The 17,503-nt window shown below is 37.5% G+C and overlaps 1 protein-coding gene across 1 annotated transcript in view; it reads right to left on the bottom strand.

The window, feature by feature from the left end:
* The window catches only part of MALT1 (MALT1 paracaspase), a 49,541-nt gene that overhangs the window by 13,170 nt on the left and 18,868 nt on the right, over positions 1-17,503 (bottom strand). The window contains 6 exon segments of the mRNA XM_032470442.1: positions 170-347; positions 6,751-6,954; positions 11,740-11,772; positions 13,604-13,616; positions 13,618-13,631; positions 17,112-17,208. Coding sequence (XP_032326333.1) covers positions 170-347; positions 6,751-6,954; positions 11,740-11,772; positions 13,604-13,616; positions 13,618-13,631; positions 17,112-17,208 — 539 coding nt within the window.

Raw genomic sequence — 17,503 nt, 5'->3', positions numbered from 1 at the left:
AAATAAACACAGAAAATATTTTTCCTCTGGTTTTCTTAATTAGTTTCAGTTTATAATCTGAAATTCACAAAGTAAGTGGTTCCCAGCACTCACAGGTTTGCCTTAAATAGCAACCATAGCAAGTTAAATCTAACTCCCACCAGCTCCATTTAAAGACAGGACAGTGTACCTTTTCCTGCACATATCCAACAGGAACACATTGAGGCCAGTTTCTTTTTCTTGCATCAATTTCAGTATATTCTGTACACACAGGCAGTTTTCAGACCTGTATGGATTTGGAGCATCAACAGGGACCATAAAGCTGTTCCCAAAGTTTTCATAACCATGTCCGGCGTAATATAATAGTCCTGAAAAGCAAAAAAAGAGAGATGGCATTCTGAAATGCTGCACTCTTAAAAAATGACTTATTTTCTTGAAGTTAATGCAAGCTTCCTTAAGAGAATGCAACTATAAACAAACTCAATGTTAACTGAATTTGCATTAAATTATTTGGGCAATAGTCTTCATTTAAGGATCAAAGTTTAAACCATCAAGATGCTATCCTGAAGTATATTTTAATTCATAAAAATAACATATCTGTAGCCAATGGTATAACATGGAATGCAGTTTTATCGCATGATGTTTAAAAACAAAAAAGGCTAAGGACTTCTTTGGACACATTTGTCTGCTCTGCTCTATGCTCTGAATTAATCATCTAAAATTTGGGTTAGTTTTAGTGTTCAATAGATGAGTCATTAATTCTTTACTGAGAAATGGTACTATAAAAACTGCACCAAACAACTCTGTTTAGAACTAAACTCTGTTTAGAACTAAACTCTGTTTAGTTGTTTAGGAAAAAAAATCAGTGTGCGCTTAAAAAAATATTTGACAGGAATACTTGTGAAGACACATTCTCCTAAGCATGTAATCTCTAGAGCCCCTTCATTTGCTCTCCCAATATCCTGGATGGTGTTCTAAAGTAAACATACAAAGGCATTTCCATAGGGAACAAAAAAAGCTAATTCTCTGTGGTTGCAGCTCCATCCCAGAGCAAGAAATGTGGCTTCAAACAGTAAAGAGAACTTGCTTCCTTTGGTCCCAGAGGGCAGGATTAGGTCGACTACTTTCATTGAACTATTATTTAAATGAGAAGAATGGTTCTTTCATGTGTAACATTTTAGGTTAAAATAAAAAAAAGACAAGATAGACACACCCATTTACTCAGTGTGGGTTTATTCTACCTCAGATGTGCCCTGAATATTACCATGTAGGCGGTGAGGAAAGTGAAAAAGAAGTGGAGACAGTTCCTGGCCCTGAGGATCTTGCAGCTCATTCATACAGTATTTATCTGTCTGCAAGGACATGTGTATTTATTGGGACAAATCATATGCCTATAAGGACAATTTGTATCCAGAACATATAAGGAACTCTTCAATTCAGCAGTAAAAGACAACCCACTTTAAAAATGGGAAAAATGTGAATGAACATTTTTCCAAAGAGAATATAAGCACATGAAAAGCTGCCTGACATCGTTAACCACTAGGGAAATGCAGAACAAAACAATGAGATGACACTTCGCGCTTACTAGGATGGCTATAATCGAAAAGGCAATAATAACAAGTGTTGACAAGGATGTAGAGAAACTGGAAACCTCATTTATTTCTGGCAGGAATATATAATAGTACCGGCATTTGGGAGTTAGGCAGTTCCTCAAAAAGTGAAATTCAGAACTATTTGACCCAGCAATTCCACTCCAAGGTATATATCCAGGAGAACTGAAAACATGTGTCCACACAACAATGTGTACACGAATTTTCACAGCAGCATCATGCATAATACCCAAAAAGCGGAAAACACCTAAGCGTCCATCTGCTGGTAAGTGGATAAACAAAATGGGCTCCATCCACACAACGGAAGGTTATCCAGCCATAAAAATAGAGCTATAACATAGATGAACCTTGAACACACTGTGCCGAGTGAAGGAAGCCAGGCACCAAAGGACGCATATGGAGTGATTCCATTTATATGAAATGTCCTCAGGAGGCGAATCCAAAGAGACAGAAAGGTTTGCAGCACCAGGAGTCTGGGGTAAGGAGGACTGGGAAGTGACTGCTAAGGGATGTGGGGTTTCTTTTTGGGGTGATGAAAATGTTCTGGAATCAGGTGACTGTGCAACTCTGAACGTACTAAAAACCACTGAATTGTATACTTGAAAAGAGTAAAATTTTGAATACTCTGTCAAGTATTCAAAAATCTGACTCTGTTTCCTTTGGTCTCTCTGCTGCTTCTAGAACAAGATAGGCTTATTTTTCACCTTCCTGCTCAAGTCACTCTCCTTTCCATCTCCCCAAATTCTAACCAAGGCCCAGAACCCTCAGCAGGTTACCCCCTGGTCTCCAGCTTTCTAACACACCTCAGCCTCCCCGTGCTGGGAAACACTGCAGCAGCGCTCCTGACACTTAAAACCACGTATTGGCGTATTTTATGGACGTTTTACGGTTCTACGTAGATGTGGTTTCTCAGATAAAGAATAATCATAATAAAGACATTAACTTTTTACATGGCATTTTCATGGCTTTCAAAGCATCTTCATATACATAATCTGATTTTAATCCGTATAATCTTGAAATGACCTATTTTATAGATGAGAATTAAATTTAAAAGGAATTTGCTTAAAATCATATAGCTGATAGGTATTTGGATTCCATATATAGTGTCCCGCCCCCACCCCTAGTACATTAGGGACTTACAATTTTGAGAGCATAGATCATGTTCTTTATTTTCTGTATCTCCCTCAACGCCTAGCATACTCCTAATCTGGGCTATGGATATAACAGGAACTCAGTAAATACTTATGTGCATCAAACTAACAACGCAAACTGGTCAGGACAGAGGTAGATTTGGGGACTTTCTATAAAGAATCTGACTTTCAGTAGAAATGGTACTATTCCTACAGCTGATGTTACTAAGAGACAGCCAAGCAGAAAGCGTGGGTATTGCTCCCGCTGTATCATTTAATGCATCTGGTTCAAGTTACGACTTGACTTGGGAGAAGAAACTGCAAGGGAAGGTTTGGCCTCCACCATCCAGGAAAAGTTAAGTGTGGTCCAATACTTAAACGTTGTATGCTCGGCTCTGCAATCACTGAAATTAGGGTACTTACCAAAAAAACCTTTTCTCCACCCCAGAATGATTCATGAAAAGTATAACAAGCATTTTTATCAAAGCTTACATATAAATTACACTACAGGAGATTAAGCATTTTTATGTAAAATAACTAGACCAAATCACTGAATCTTTAAAATTCCATCTCTAGTACTGCTTGTTCGTTTAATTAACTTACTCCCATGACTCAAGGATAGAAGGACAAAACAGGTATCTTCTAAAATGTCAAAAAATTCAATGTGGTTAGAAATATGATCCTATAAATTACATCTTTGGGGAATTTTATTTCTTGGGAATATGATTTCCAAGAATATAGCTTGTCACAGATATTAATTGTCTACACAGAAAAGAACTGTTTAAATGGAAGACTTTCCCTCTTGAGTTAAACTGCAGTGCACCCAGCACAGCGCTCTGATTAAAATATCCATCACCACCACCGACCTGCATAGCACTTAGGCTGTGCCAGGTACTGCTCGAAGGAAGCGCTTTACTTATTTTGTGTAATCCTCACAACACATCCCGTAAGGAGGCAGGTGGTATCATCATCCCCTCACAGATGTAGAAACAGATGCTGAGAGGTTTAACAGCTCACCCACTTTCAGACGACTAATAAGTGATAGAACCGAAGTCAGATGCCGGCCAGATTAACTACTGCCCTATGTTACATCGTCTCTTTATCGTCTATCGCTGGCTTTCTAGTTAACTTTACTCTCAAAATATAACATGTCAGTGTACTGGGTTTTCATTATTTCACTACACTATCACTTTATAAACCCCTTCTTTTTCTCCAAATGAAATCTTATGCTGAACCTTAATACGTAATAATGGATGAAAGCTGGGTTTCTCTACTGAGGCCTGAAATGGAATGCGTTATCCAAATCCCCCTTCTAACGATGAAGGAAAACCTGAATTCAGGACGTTACAACCAAAAGCTACAATTTTTTGAGCACTCTTAGCGTGCCAGGCACAGGGGTAATTGTTTTATCTTACTTGTTCTCTAACAACCTCATTAAGTCTGTCCATTTTATAAATCCTCTGTGGCTTAGAGAAGTGAAGTAACTTGGTCACAGGCACACAGCTGGTCAGCAGAAAAGCCTGGACGGTGAGCCCGGGGCTGGTTACTCTCAGGTCCCTTGTTCAACCACTGAGTTACTCTGAAGTGAATGGCTCCTCTAGAGTGAATAAGGCTCCTGGCATATTCTGACCGGGCTCCTTTAATCTTCTCTATAAAAGCACAGCTCAGCTTCAGCAAGTGATGAATGCAGGAAGCCGTTAAGTGGGGTGGGTATCAGGCCAGTTACTCGCTACCCTAGTATCTACACAAGATAACTGGAAATCTTTATCCTTATTTATCTTCAAGGACATGTAGTATATAAGTCAGTTACTTCTGTTCTTAGATTGTGTTTTTAATGTTTATGCATGTCTAAAAATGAGTTACGTATTTTCTGTTCTGTTAAATTTTATTTCTTTTACAAACCCCTGGGCAATATAAAACAAGAGGGCATAAACTTGAGTGCCGATTTCCACATCACCGCTGTTCATGCTGAAATTCCTAGGACTCTGCTTCTGCCTCCCCGCACCCCCAAAGTGTCCTACTCCCCTGGGGCTGTCAGCTGGACTGGAAGGGCACAGTCCAGGGAAATGCCTACGCCCTCAGGCCTCTACCACACTTACATTGAATGTAGATGTGTCTGATGTTTGGGATAGTCACAATACTTCAAAATATAATGCAGCCACCCTGTTAAGACATGAATCAGTAGGATTTAAACATCTTTCTAGCTTTCTTAAGCTGCCACTTTGCTTTAATATGCCTCTTTATTCCATATTCCAAGTTGATGTCAAGGCAAAGCTTCAGCATAAGCTGAACTCTTCTTGCCAAAACCTAATTATTTCTGGTTCTCAACTTTGCAGGGGCAATTACAAGTTTTGATTTAAAAAGCCAAACAAAAGACATAAAGCCAAAGTGACAAAAACATCAGTAAGAAATGAGAATAAATAATCAAGTAAATAATTCTTCATATAATTCCCTGACTCTTAAAAATACTTCACCAATCCCCAAACCTAAGTTGGTTAATATTTTCCCTTTCACCTCTTTACTTTCGGTGAAGTTTTAGAAGGCTTTTCCTGTTTAAGCTGTCTGTGCACTTTTTAAACTGAAGTATGGTCAGTTTATAATGTTGTGTCAATTTCTGATGTACAGCATAACCTTTCTGTCATATACGTACATATATTCATTTCACATTCTTTTTCATTATAGGTTACTGCAAGATATTGAATATAGTTCCTTGTGCTATAGAGTAGAAACTTGTTTACAGCCATGCACTTAAACTGAGAAATTACATAATATAATGAACCAACCATCTTAGTGTAGACTAAAGATATAATCAACTCCAAAAGGGCACATTTGTATTATATTTTCTATCATATTTTCATAAGAAAAATTAATGGATTCACCCAGTCAATCACTTTATATACTCATAAATAAGATTATATTATTAAAATGTCAGCATAATAGTTGAAATCCCAAATCTGAGGTATTTACTTTGATTCATTTGTGTATACTTAAGAAATTCATTTAAGACTTAAGATTTTAACTTTCCCCATCCCATATGTAGTAATGTGTTAAATCCTGAAAAAAAAAAATCAGTTTTTCTTCTGTAAAAATTCTACTTTGAGACCCTCCAGCAATTCTACCCAGCTTACCTCATTGCATCAATCTAATTATAAATAAAAAGGCTAAATTTAGAAAATTGAGTAAAATAATCGGAAAGATATAGAAGCCAAATTGATGCTTTTTGTTTATTGGTGCATCCTAACAACAGGCCTGGAAATGTCACTTTCCTGGCAGTCGGGTGTTATTGCACAACGGTGAACACAACTCTGAAAAACACGGCTCAGACGAGCTCGGCAGCTGGCCACCCCATGCTTGTCGCTGTGCCCAGTAAAAGAAAGAAATTACCAAAGAAATGACTTACTGCTGACAGTGTGTTCTCTCTTCACAGAATCTTTAGCCTGTCAGTGTTCTTAATATATTTAAATGAAAGAATGAGAAGAACCATTAAAAATTGACAGTTAGGGGGTCCACCTTTAACTGTTTCTGGATAGAACTTCAGTTTCTGATCATTTTCATATACCTCCTTCACCAACATTTCCTTGTTAAATTCTAGTCCCCACAAAAAGGCCAGAAATACTGTGCAACAGTTAGAAGAAGGAAGGAAACAAACATGTGGAATGCATATTCGGTGACAAACCTTTTATACTCCAAACACATACACTATAATGTTTTACACACATGAACATACAATTTGCTATCTGGTCACTGAACTTGACTAGAGCTCTTGTAGTCAGTAAAAAAACCAATCACATAAGATAGGTAAGAATTCTAATAAGAACAGCATTGTTTTTGACAAAACAGACATGAAAATGAAGACATCAAGTGAGTTAGTCATGGAACGAAGATCAAATCTATCTTTTATAACAAGAATAAAGCTCTTCAGTTCAGTGACGTGTTTACCATACCTTTCTCCGATTTTTAACTCTTAACCTAATTTGCATAATGAAAAGAACAATGGGTAATTATAAAACCAAAGATTATAAATATCTTACCATATACTCCTTTGTCTAAAAGTAGTAAAAATTCATCCACAGCGTTACGCATCTCATATTCAGTAAGATCCAACAGGGAAACAACTTTGAAATCGAGCTGTCTTAACAAGTTGGTCAGTTCATACACATCTACCAAAGGAGCTTTAAGCTTGGGGTGCTCCCAGTAATTCATGTTTCCTATCAAAAGAGCAACCTTGTCCTTTGCTGTTAAAAAAAAAAAAAGGTGGGGGGTAGAATTTAAAGGATATAAAAATTAAAATCTATGGAAATGGCATTATTATAGTAAAGTATGCTCTACAAATAAGATTTCATTATTATTTAATTTCATTTTAGAGCTGTTACTTCACGCAGGGGACCAACACTCTACTGAGGAATACAGAGGCTGATGAATCAGACAACTGAAATTAAACTTGATTGATGCTTTTGAGAACCAGGCAAAATATATTAGCTGTATATAAAACATAATGGTAACTAATAGTAAAGTAATACGTCTACTGAATTACAACAGAGGGAAAGAATATAACATTCAACTAGACTTTTAGTGCAAATTTAAACAAGGAATGTTTAGAATTGGGTTCCCATCAAATTAGATTCAGTTTTGCTGGCAATGGAAGAGGCTAGAAACAAAAGAAATACCAAAAAGAGGGACAGGAAGAACTCCCATCAGAGCAGCTAAGGGGAAATACCAAAGAGGAAAGAGAAGCTGGAGTTTAACAAATACTGTATTTTTATATTTTCAGTTGACGTAATGTCTCCTCTTAGCTTCTTAAAAAAAAAAACTCCTCTTTGAATGAGATGCGGCTATCTTGGGCTTCTCATATGAATTACCTTTCTGACCCTAGTGAAATGAGGCTTTGCTCAAAGGCGTGGTCTCATACAAAGAGTTCTTCTGTTTGTAAGGGACAAAAAGATCCACACTTACGCCTTTAAAAGTACAAGCTCGCTTAACAGGGTACACACTTGTCCAAAAGAGTTGCGGGAGGCTGAACATTGCTTAGGGCTTAAGAAGTCTTCTGAATTGTACCTTTACTAGTTGGGGGTGGGGTTAGGCTGAAGACTTGAGGCCCCGCCAGGACAATGGGAACCTGTTATGGAGTATTTCTCAAGGGCTGGCAGTGGGGTGTGTGCAGCACACGCTCTGGTCTAAATCCGTGATGGAGACACCAGGCAGGGAGCAGCGGAGAAGTTGTAACAGGAGCACAGGGTAGTCCCAGCCGGCTGGCTGAACAGCCAGCTCCTGACACTGGCCAGGACCGGGTGACCAACCTCTGTCACAAAGTGCTAAGTAGCTTATTTATAAATTAATATGAACACTACTCTTATGCAGTTGAAACAGACACAAATAATCACATTGCTGACTCAATGTCCACCATATATAATTTCAGATGTTCAAAATCATTAAGATGATTAAACTTCACCAAAAATCTCTTTGGAATGTTTTCTCTTTCCACAAGAACACTTAAGCCTAGGGTTAAAAAAAAGGTCTGGAGAAAAACTTGCACTATTTTGAAGAATGTGACTCTCAAAGTGGCAGAAAACCCCACCTTCTGAAGAGTCTAAATACTTTGCTGTCATAAGATCTTTACTCTATATTTACACTTTCAGAGATTTCTTACACATTGCTTACTCTATAGGTGTACACATTTTTGAAAAAAATGAAATGATAGCTAAGCCTCATTTCGAATTCAATTTGTAAGTCATTTCAAGTCCTGTACAGATAACTGCTTCTTTTATCCCAAAGAAAAGGCCAATTATCAAGACTATTTAATAAATAAGTAAATAAAGACACAAAACTTCTATTAAACTGCCTTTAGCTATAAAACTCAGTTTAAAAAAAGCTAAGAATATTCAGGATGGATTTCAACAGGAGGTAGTGTAAGACTTATCACTTTAATTGTTTTTTTAAGTTTCTTAAATAAACTCGAAATGTACTCTTACATCAATTAACCTACCATATAGCAAGATATTAGCTGGCTAGTCCCAAGGAAAAAATTTCAGTGCATTGTTTTGTGAGCCCATCAACCTCATTAGGGTTCAGAGCCAATTTCAGTACAGTGATGGACTCACTTCAATCTACTCCTAAGTGAGAGGAAGCAGAGAATGTGTCACTGCTGGTTCATATCATTACAGCCTGAATCATGGGGTTCCCAATGTGATTCAGGTAGTAAAGTGTCTGTAAATCACAGTGGGGTTTTTGGTGGCATTTATCATAATTTAATTATAATATATATCCTAAACTAAGTTTTACTGACAGAAAACAAGTATCAGGTATGTTATAGAAAAAAAAAATCACTGCGGTCTTTGGGGGGGAAAAAAGCAGTTGTCAAACTAAGCATCCATCACAGGCTGTTTCTACTATGATCAATTTTTTTATTCACTGGTTTTGTTCTCTGCTTGGAAAGAACACTTGGTATAATTTATAGAAGGCAAGAATTCAATAATTTGAGAACTACATGGTTTAAGATGTATGCATCAATAATTGACCATAACTCTTTAAAAACTTTTCCCCAACGATATATATATATTTTTAATGGAGGTACTGGGGACTGAACCCTGGACCTCCTGCATGCTAAGCATGTGTTCTACCACTGAGCTATTTTCCTGTCCACCCCCAAGATAACTTTTAATAGCTAGTTCCTAAAATGTCTTGGGGCATTTTCTAGAGTTTAACTTACCTGCCCACTCCTGAATGACAGGTGAACCGGAGTGTATTTAGAATAGAGAAGCAGACTGCAGTGGTGGAAATAAGAGATGACAAACTCTTATTCCAGGAATTAGTTGTATAGAAGGGGAAGGAAAAATCAGACTTCAGACACAGGACAGAGAAAGAAACAGTAAAATTTGAAGTTGAGGAGGTAAGAGTGAGGAATCAAAGAAAACTTCAAACTAGCAACCATATAGGTGACATGATTTTCAAGTGATAAAGTACATGGAAGAAAGTTTCTGTAGAAAAACATTTACTGTAAGGGCCACCCACAATTTCTTGAACACAAGCCATTTATTAGAAAAAGGAAACACAGACACCAGTTGGTTAAGCAATTGAATAAAACCACTTCAGAAAGATCTATGTTAACTACATGATCCTAGATATCTTCCAAAGCTAATGACATGTATTCTTTAAAATAATATGTATTAAGTGCTACAAACTGTTAAAAAATAAAAAAACCTTTGGCCATCCATCAAAAATTGAGTATTAACATCAAATCTGACTGGTTGAATATACAGTCCTTGTTAGTCTCCTGTATCAAGTCTTTTAATTTCTATGCCCTACAAGATAAAGTCCCAAGTTCCTTAGTCTGGCAAACAAAGCCATTCACACTCTAGTCCGTGCCTCCCTTTCCAGCTGTGGTAAAAGACGGCCCCGAGGAACCATGGTATCCTTGTCCCCACACAGTGTGGTCACCCTCACCCTGGCCCTGGCCCCGAATCTGGGCTGCCCTGGGATTCTTTGAACATAATGCAGTGTGACACTCTGCCACTTCTGGGTCTAAACGTTAAGAAGTGCTGAGAGCTGCTGGTTTGAGGATTCAGCCAATGTGAATTCACATTGTGAATTCAGTAAATGTGAAGAAATTTAGCTACCTGGCGACACCATGTGGGGAAGGAGGGGCGAGGGAGGAGGTGAAGCAAACCGAGATTATTACAGGACAGGAAAACACGGGTGCACATGCTCTTTTAAAGAGCAGCCACTAATTGGCCAAGATTGACAGCTATCACTCAAAAGCTACTACTTCAAAAGAATCTAGAAATCTAAATTTTTACATGCTATCTGATCAGTGGCAACTGATTCTAACTGTTAAAAAGCATTGTATAGGCTACCCTCTTCCCCCCTAATAAGTGCCCTTTTCTCCATGGCCTGCAGCAATCTCACACATGCCACCCTCAGTGGTACTGGACTCCACCTCTGTGCTGAGGACACTCAGAACAGTTTCTCGGAGGATCCTGGCCCCTCCGTAGAGTTCCAGACCCACATGCACAGGTGCCTGCTGTTTATCTTGGCCAAGATGTGACACAAATACCTCAAACTGGCTAGGTTCCCAAATGGGATTCATCTGTCCTTTGAATCCTGCTTTTGATTCTCTGACTCAGTGAGCTGAATGACCACCTACCTCGTGGACCCAGCAAGAATCTGGGTAGGGTGGTGAGTCCTCCGTATTTTTTGTATCCCCCCGTGGCGAAGTGACGAAACAGCTTACCGATTCTATCACCTCAAGGTCGTCTGAATTTGGTCTCTGTCTTCTCCATTGTCTTAGTACTACCCTACTTTAGATACTCACCATTTCTTGCCTAGGCTACTGCAACAGCCTCTTAATATTTCTCCTAGCCTAACCATCATCTGCCTCCAGTTTCTTCTACACAGATACAAGACTGCCCGTCGGAGAGACAGATCTCACTCCTCCACCAAAGTTTCCTTCCAGTGGCTTGTGTGAGAAATGGGTTCAAGTCCTGGCCCTATCCTACTTCTCGAGCCTCCTTTCCTTCACGCCTGCGAGCATCACGTGTTACCTGCTGCTCCCCCAATACAGCAACTCCTGTCTCCTTCCTCCACCACGCTCTACTCAGGAGTTCACGCCTCCCTCCGTTTGGGAGGCCCTTCTCCTATTCATCCTTTGACGTGGGGGGCTGCTGCTGCAGCCTCTCGGTTGCCTTCCCAATCCCTCACCCCACCAGAGACAGTAATGGTCACTTCTTCGTGACCTACACAGGTTCCTTCTTGTTTGCACGCTTACTTGTTTGTATGTTGCTGAAACAGAGAAATCACTGCATAGAAGCTGCTCTGGTCCCAGAAACTGAATCCATAACTTTTTAAAGCCTCCTATTCTATAATTTCTTTTACAAATGTCCAAAATAAAACACTTGGTCTCAGTGTTATTCAAATATTTATAAAAGTGGTCAATTTTAAAAGTCTTAAATGCCTTTAGGATCCCCATTAAAAAGTTACAAACTACGATTACATTTTGAGTAAAAGCATTTTAAAGCTCTGCTCACCCAAAGGTTGGTCAGCTGCTTGCTCTTCATTATCTATAAAGAAGATAAAAATGCAAATAAAGATAAGAAACTGTTATTCATGATACAAACATCTTTGGGTTTAGAGAGATACGGAAATGAACAGTAACGTCGATGAGCACTGGAAGCCAGAGTGTGGTTTCTAACAGCTAATTTACAGTTTTAAGGTTTTCAGGTTCTTGATAAAAATATACCCTGGATGGATGGAGCCAGAATCAGGGCAGAGGAACATCTCTGATCATCAATTACCACAGCTGGGGGTGATACTATTTAATCTGAAAACAGTTGGTGGTGGCGATAGGAGCAGCAGTTAACATGTACTGCATGCTGGCCTGGGACTGTTCTAGGTGCTGTATGTGTAACTGATTTAAATAAACCTCACTTAACTCTATGATGTATGTACTATTATTTACCTCCATTATACAGATAAGAAATCTGAGGGAGAGAGACACAAATCTCATTCCGTGGCTCACATCTTGAGAGACTCTTGCGATTGGAGGCTATCCTCACATCTCTGCCATCTGCTCTGCCTAAAACGAGATACCCTCCACTCCCAAGAACCTCACAGGAAGAAATACAGGAAAAGATGGAGTTCAGTCACTTGGGTGTCTATTACTAACAGGTAATTTTGTTTGCTTTTTAAATTGTATATCTGCTACTAGAGTCTACTGAAAGCTTATTAAGTAAATTTTCTGGTTTTTCTAATTCTTGAGAGGGGAGGATATAATGATAGGGGGCCAAGAAAATTTTAGAAGCTTAGTGGTGGTGGTTTGCAAAATTTTCCTGAAATAACTTTTTATAATGTTCATTGAAGGGCATGAAATAGACAAATTTAGGAAAAGGGGATTCTAACCAGATCAAGAGAAGCAAGCAGCTACCTTAGGGCAGTTCTCCAATAATACCTAGTTCTGGCTGTTTGCAGCAAGTCTCACTGAGGCTTCCCCGAGCTCAAGGTGGGCACAGCAGGAACAAGGCACTGTAACAGGGGCCTTCTGGTTTGTCTAATTTGCTTATATGTAATCAGCCCACCCCAATTACTGCTCATATTAATAAGAGGTGTTTATTAATGAAATATGGCCACAAAACTATGTAAACAAGTTATGGTGCTAAAACAATGAAAAATAGCGTGTTGAGAAATACGAGAGATCTCTACAAACATCTTACTCCACTCCTGCAACGCTTTATTTTCAGATATCCTCACAGGTTCCATCGCTGCCTCTCAGAACTGCCCACAACTCATACTGGCGTCCTCTGTCTCTACAGAGTCCTCACTATTACTATGACTATGTTCATCTCAGTTAAGGCTTTCTTTTAGCTAAACTTGTTCAGAAATCTGGTCTGATTACAATTGGCCAAACAATGATAAATACTCCTGCCAACTGTCAGTCTCTTAACAGTCAAGGACCAACTACTTATCTGTAGGCATCAACTATCCCCACTAACAATACTTTCACTTCAGATACAGAAGACACCCACCCAACTAGTTCATATATGTTCAGTGACAGAGCCGCTTTGAACAAGGACCCAGGGGTCTGGCGAGTGCCGAAACGTTACCCCTGTCGCTCTTTCAAAGGCCGCTTCTTATCTTTCAACTTAAGGATCAAGCACTTTCCCACTTCACTGCCTTTTAACAATAGTCATACATGGTAAGTACACAGATATTTTATGTTGCCTCAGTATATTTATTTTTCTGCCCTTATAGTCTTACAGTCTAGAATATTTTCAATGTTTCCACTTGCATGGAATTGTACTTCATGCAAAAACTCATTTCAATCCTAAATCATGATATTTCAATAAAGGAAAAAAAAGTTACTAGTACTACTATAGCAAAAGAATATCTACTCACCAGGATGCCCAAGAATTAGTTAATTCATCTAAAATAAAAGAAGAAAATACAAGAAATAATCTTTAAATAGATTAAATAATCTAACAACTTAGCACAAATAGTAAGACTGAACAAAGAAGTTGCTTTTGTGCTATTAAATTGTGTTATAATGTTTTATCAGGTTAGAACTTTTTAAATGTCTTAAATGAAAAGTCATGCAAATTCTAAACAGGAGAGAATACTGTTGTGGATATCAGTCAGGACTCCTAAGCCATTATTACTTTCATTAAATGACAAAAAGCTAAATAGACTCATTCTTAATTTGATCAAATTAGATATTCTGGCAAACTATGGGACAAAAACAATCAAGAGAGGTTTGTCTATGGCCTCAACTATAAACTTCTTGAAACTAATTAAAAACCTCAAATGATATTTTTTCAATAAACTTTTCATTTTAGAACAGTTTGATTTCCAGAACTAACACAATGATAGTGCAGGCAGTTCCCACATACACCCAGGCCTAGTTTCCCTATTTTTAATATCTGATGTTAATAAGGTGTATTTGTTACAGTTAATGAGCCATTAATTTTTTTTGTCCCAAGACCCCATTCAGGACATTATATTACATTTACTGTGTCTGCTTGGGTTCCTCTTTGCTGTGACAGTTTCTCAGACTTCCCTTGTTTTTGATAACCTTGACAGTTTTGAGGATTATCTCAAACTGAGGTATTTGGTAGAATGTCTCTAAATCGGGATATGTCTGATGTTTCTCTCTTGGTGAGACTGGTGTGATGTTTTTGGAGGGATAGTGGCTTCAGAATGGTTAACCTCAACCCCCTGGGTAAAGGAGAGAGAAAATCACCTAAGCAAATACCTATGACATTATAGCCATCTATTTTCCTTTACAAATTTTATGAAGATAAAAATTAGCATTAACAATAAATTACAAATTTTATACTATTCATAAAATGTTACACAGTAACTTCTATGTGACATAAAACCAACTACAGAGAGGTACCAGCTGGAGTTACGGGCTAGGAACGATTTCTCCTCCTCCTGTGTTCTCATTCCCAGGGACTTAGGTCAGCCCCTGTTCTTCCATCCCATAATCAGTGGGGTGGCTTCATGCACTTGTAATATGTTTAGATTCTTTCGTCATATTCTGCGCTCCATCCTGGGATCCCCCTTCCTCTGACCTCCTAAACGATTTAAAACTTGTAGACATGTGTTCACCATTACAGCTGTCAAACAGAATAGTTTCACTGCCCTAAAAAAATTCCCTGAGCTCCACCTATTCGACCCCTACCCCCGTCCTGATCAAATATCTTTAACAAAACACATAAAGTGAAATCGATAACAATATGTTCTACGGGTAAAAAAAAAAACATGATGTAGGACACTGTTGATGATCTGTGCCAATCCACCAAATATAAAATGTCTCAACTTTGTATATTTTTTGAAAAAGAAGAGTTGGATCTGATTTTTCCATCTGAAATTTTTTCAGTAGTTTCATAGTTGGGTTTTCATCTTTAAGTGTTCTGAACAGATTTAAATTATTATTTCACAGTGTGTATGCCACTGAAAAGTTATAGGGAGAAGCTGGCAGGTGAAGCAGCAGCAAGGTGATTAAGTTACATGCACCACCCAGACAAACAGCAATGCTAGTTTGTTTATTCTCAGAGGTCTCCAGTGTTAAGAAGTCTTAAAAATCATGCAATTAGGTGAAAAAGGAGTAAGAGAAGGAAGAGGAGTTTGATTAGGATCTCTTTACACAGATTCCCTCAGACCATAGACCACGGGATTCTAACTCCCTTATGCTAGAGAATTCCTGTCCGCAACTATGATTGGGATGGAAACACAATTATAGTATTTCCAAGTGGCACCACAGCAACCTGAAGGACAGGAAAACCAGGAAACTAAGATTTAATGTTATTTTCTTACTTTGCCCAAGTTGAGCTGAAGGGTTTATAATAAAGAGGCAGAAATTGAAAAAATACTTTGCTACTCACAAACCTAATTTTATAGAACAATGTGACATCACTAGAGAAAGGTAATTTAAATTCTGAAATTTACTACGTACAAGGCTTTGGTTAATTAAAACAAATTAGAAGTTTATGTTAAATTATGTTAATATATAAAGAGAACTGAAAATTATTTTATGGTAAAGGTGACATGGTAAACTAATCTACAGCCTTGTAGCTTAAAAAAACGGATCTTAAAAACTTTATATTAAAACAGGATATTTAATATTTGATAAAAACGTGTATTAAAGAATAAATCTCCTGTCCTGAATCTTTTATAGAAATTACATTTGTACTTAAAAGGCACTTTATCATGGCTATAGATAAAAATAATCTAAACAACTATCCTTGACAGTTTATCCATGTATCTTTTATAAATTTTATGAAGATAAAAATTAAGATTAAGAATTAATTGCAACTGTTTACTAGTCATAAGATGTTATACAGGAACTTTATATGCAATAGAAAATCCACTGAAAATTAACATCAGTTTAATAACGTCTGTGGCAATTTATAAATCCTCAGAGACTAAGATACAATATCCTTCTATCAAATTTTTTTCTTATAGCTAGTATTTTTTCCATCACTGCACTCAGTGGACCAGAGCCCTTCACCAATCCCAAGAGTGGGAATCAGCATGCAAGATATTTGGTTTCAAACCAAATGGTTACGCTACCTTCAGTGCACTCCACTGCCTCATTTGTTCTTCCTTGTTCCAGAGAAAACAAACATGAATATATTGTAATTCATGATCTTAGGAAGGGCAGCCGTCAAGCAAACAGAGATAAATAGCATAGAAATATGTTGGCAAACCAACATACGCATCAATATCTCCTACTATTAACAACGTAACTATAAATGCACTAAGTTTACATAGAACAAACTCCCAAATCATGCACTTCATAATGGGGATTGTTCATTAATAATTCTTTTCTTTATATGTCTGTGATATTTGGTTTTTTTTTTTAACGTTTTATTAAAAATCGTTTTCCACTAAATCAAGGGTTTTTTTTTTTTTTAGCTAAAGCTTTAAGGAATACATCTTTGCCATTAAATGTTTAATGAAAACTATAAAACTAAAAAAAACAAAAAACAAAAAAAACCTGAAAAGATCTATGGAGTGTGTATCTACTTTTACTTTAACCTGAGCACCCAACCCCTACACCTCGTGGCCTTTCTCTCGCCTCCTGAAACAGCCTGCACTCTATGTGGTATGTATCTTTCTAAACAAATCTACCTTTACTCAAAAAAAAGAAAAAAAAAAAAAGATCTAAATCAAACAGCATTTTTTCTGGTTCTTTCTGCTCTTTGTATGTGAATCTAATTTATGAATTGAGTATGCATTCTTTCAAATTTCTTATTTAACAGAATAACTCCTGACGTTCACCACCATTAAACAGAATGGGTAAATGGTAGAATTTCCATTGCTCAAACACTTCACATATAAAAATACAGCTTACTTATTATACTGCACTCCATTTGTCAGAACACTGAGTGACACTGCTTACCTATGATGATTTCTACCTTCTTGCTGTCTTGACTGTCTCGATCATTATACACACGACACCAGTAGGTTCCTTGATGCTCCAAATCCACATAAGGCACCTGCATTGATATCAGAACGTGCACACATTTCCTCCTCAATTTTAATGTGCCTTGGAGAAAGTTATTTATTTATTTTAAAAAACCCTTACAAAACCTAACATTTCAGACATTCTTACATTATTTCCATTCATTAGATCAAATATTAACAAGCAAATGATACAATGACTCTAACAGTGGTGAGTTTGATGCAATACTATTTGATAGTTTTTATGTAAGGACTTAGATATGGGCTGGTGTTGTGTTCCAGCACTTTGTATGTATGAGCATCAATTAATATTAAATAGTAAAGAACTTG

The sequence above is a fragment of the Camelus ferus genome, chromosome 30 (assembly GCF_009834535.1).
Source record: "Camelus ferus isolate YT-003-E chromosome 30, BCGSAC_Cfer_1.0, whole genome shotgun sequence".
Classification (NCBI taxonomy): Eukaryota; Metazoa; Chordata; class Mammalia; order Artiodactyla; family Camelidae; genus Camelus; species Camelus ferus.
The sequence above is the reverse complement of the archived record's forward strand: the minus strand, read 5'-3'. Positions and strand labels throughout refer to the sequence as shown.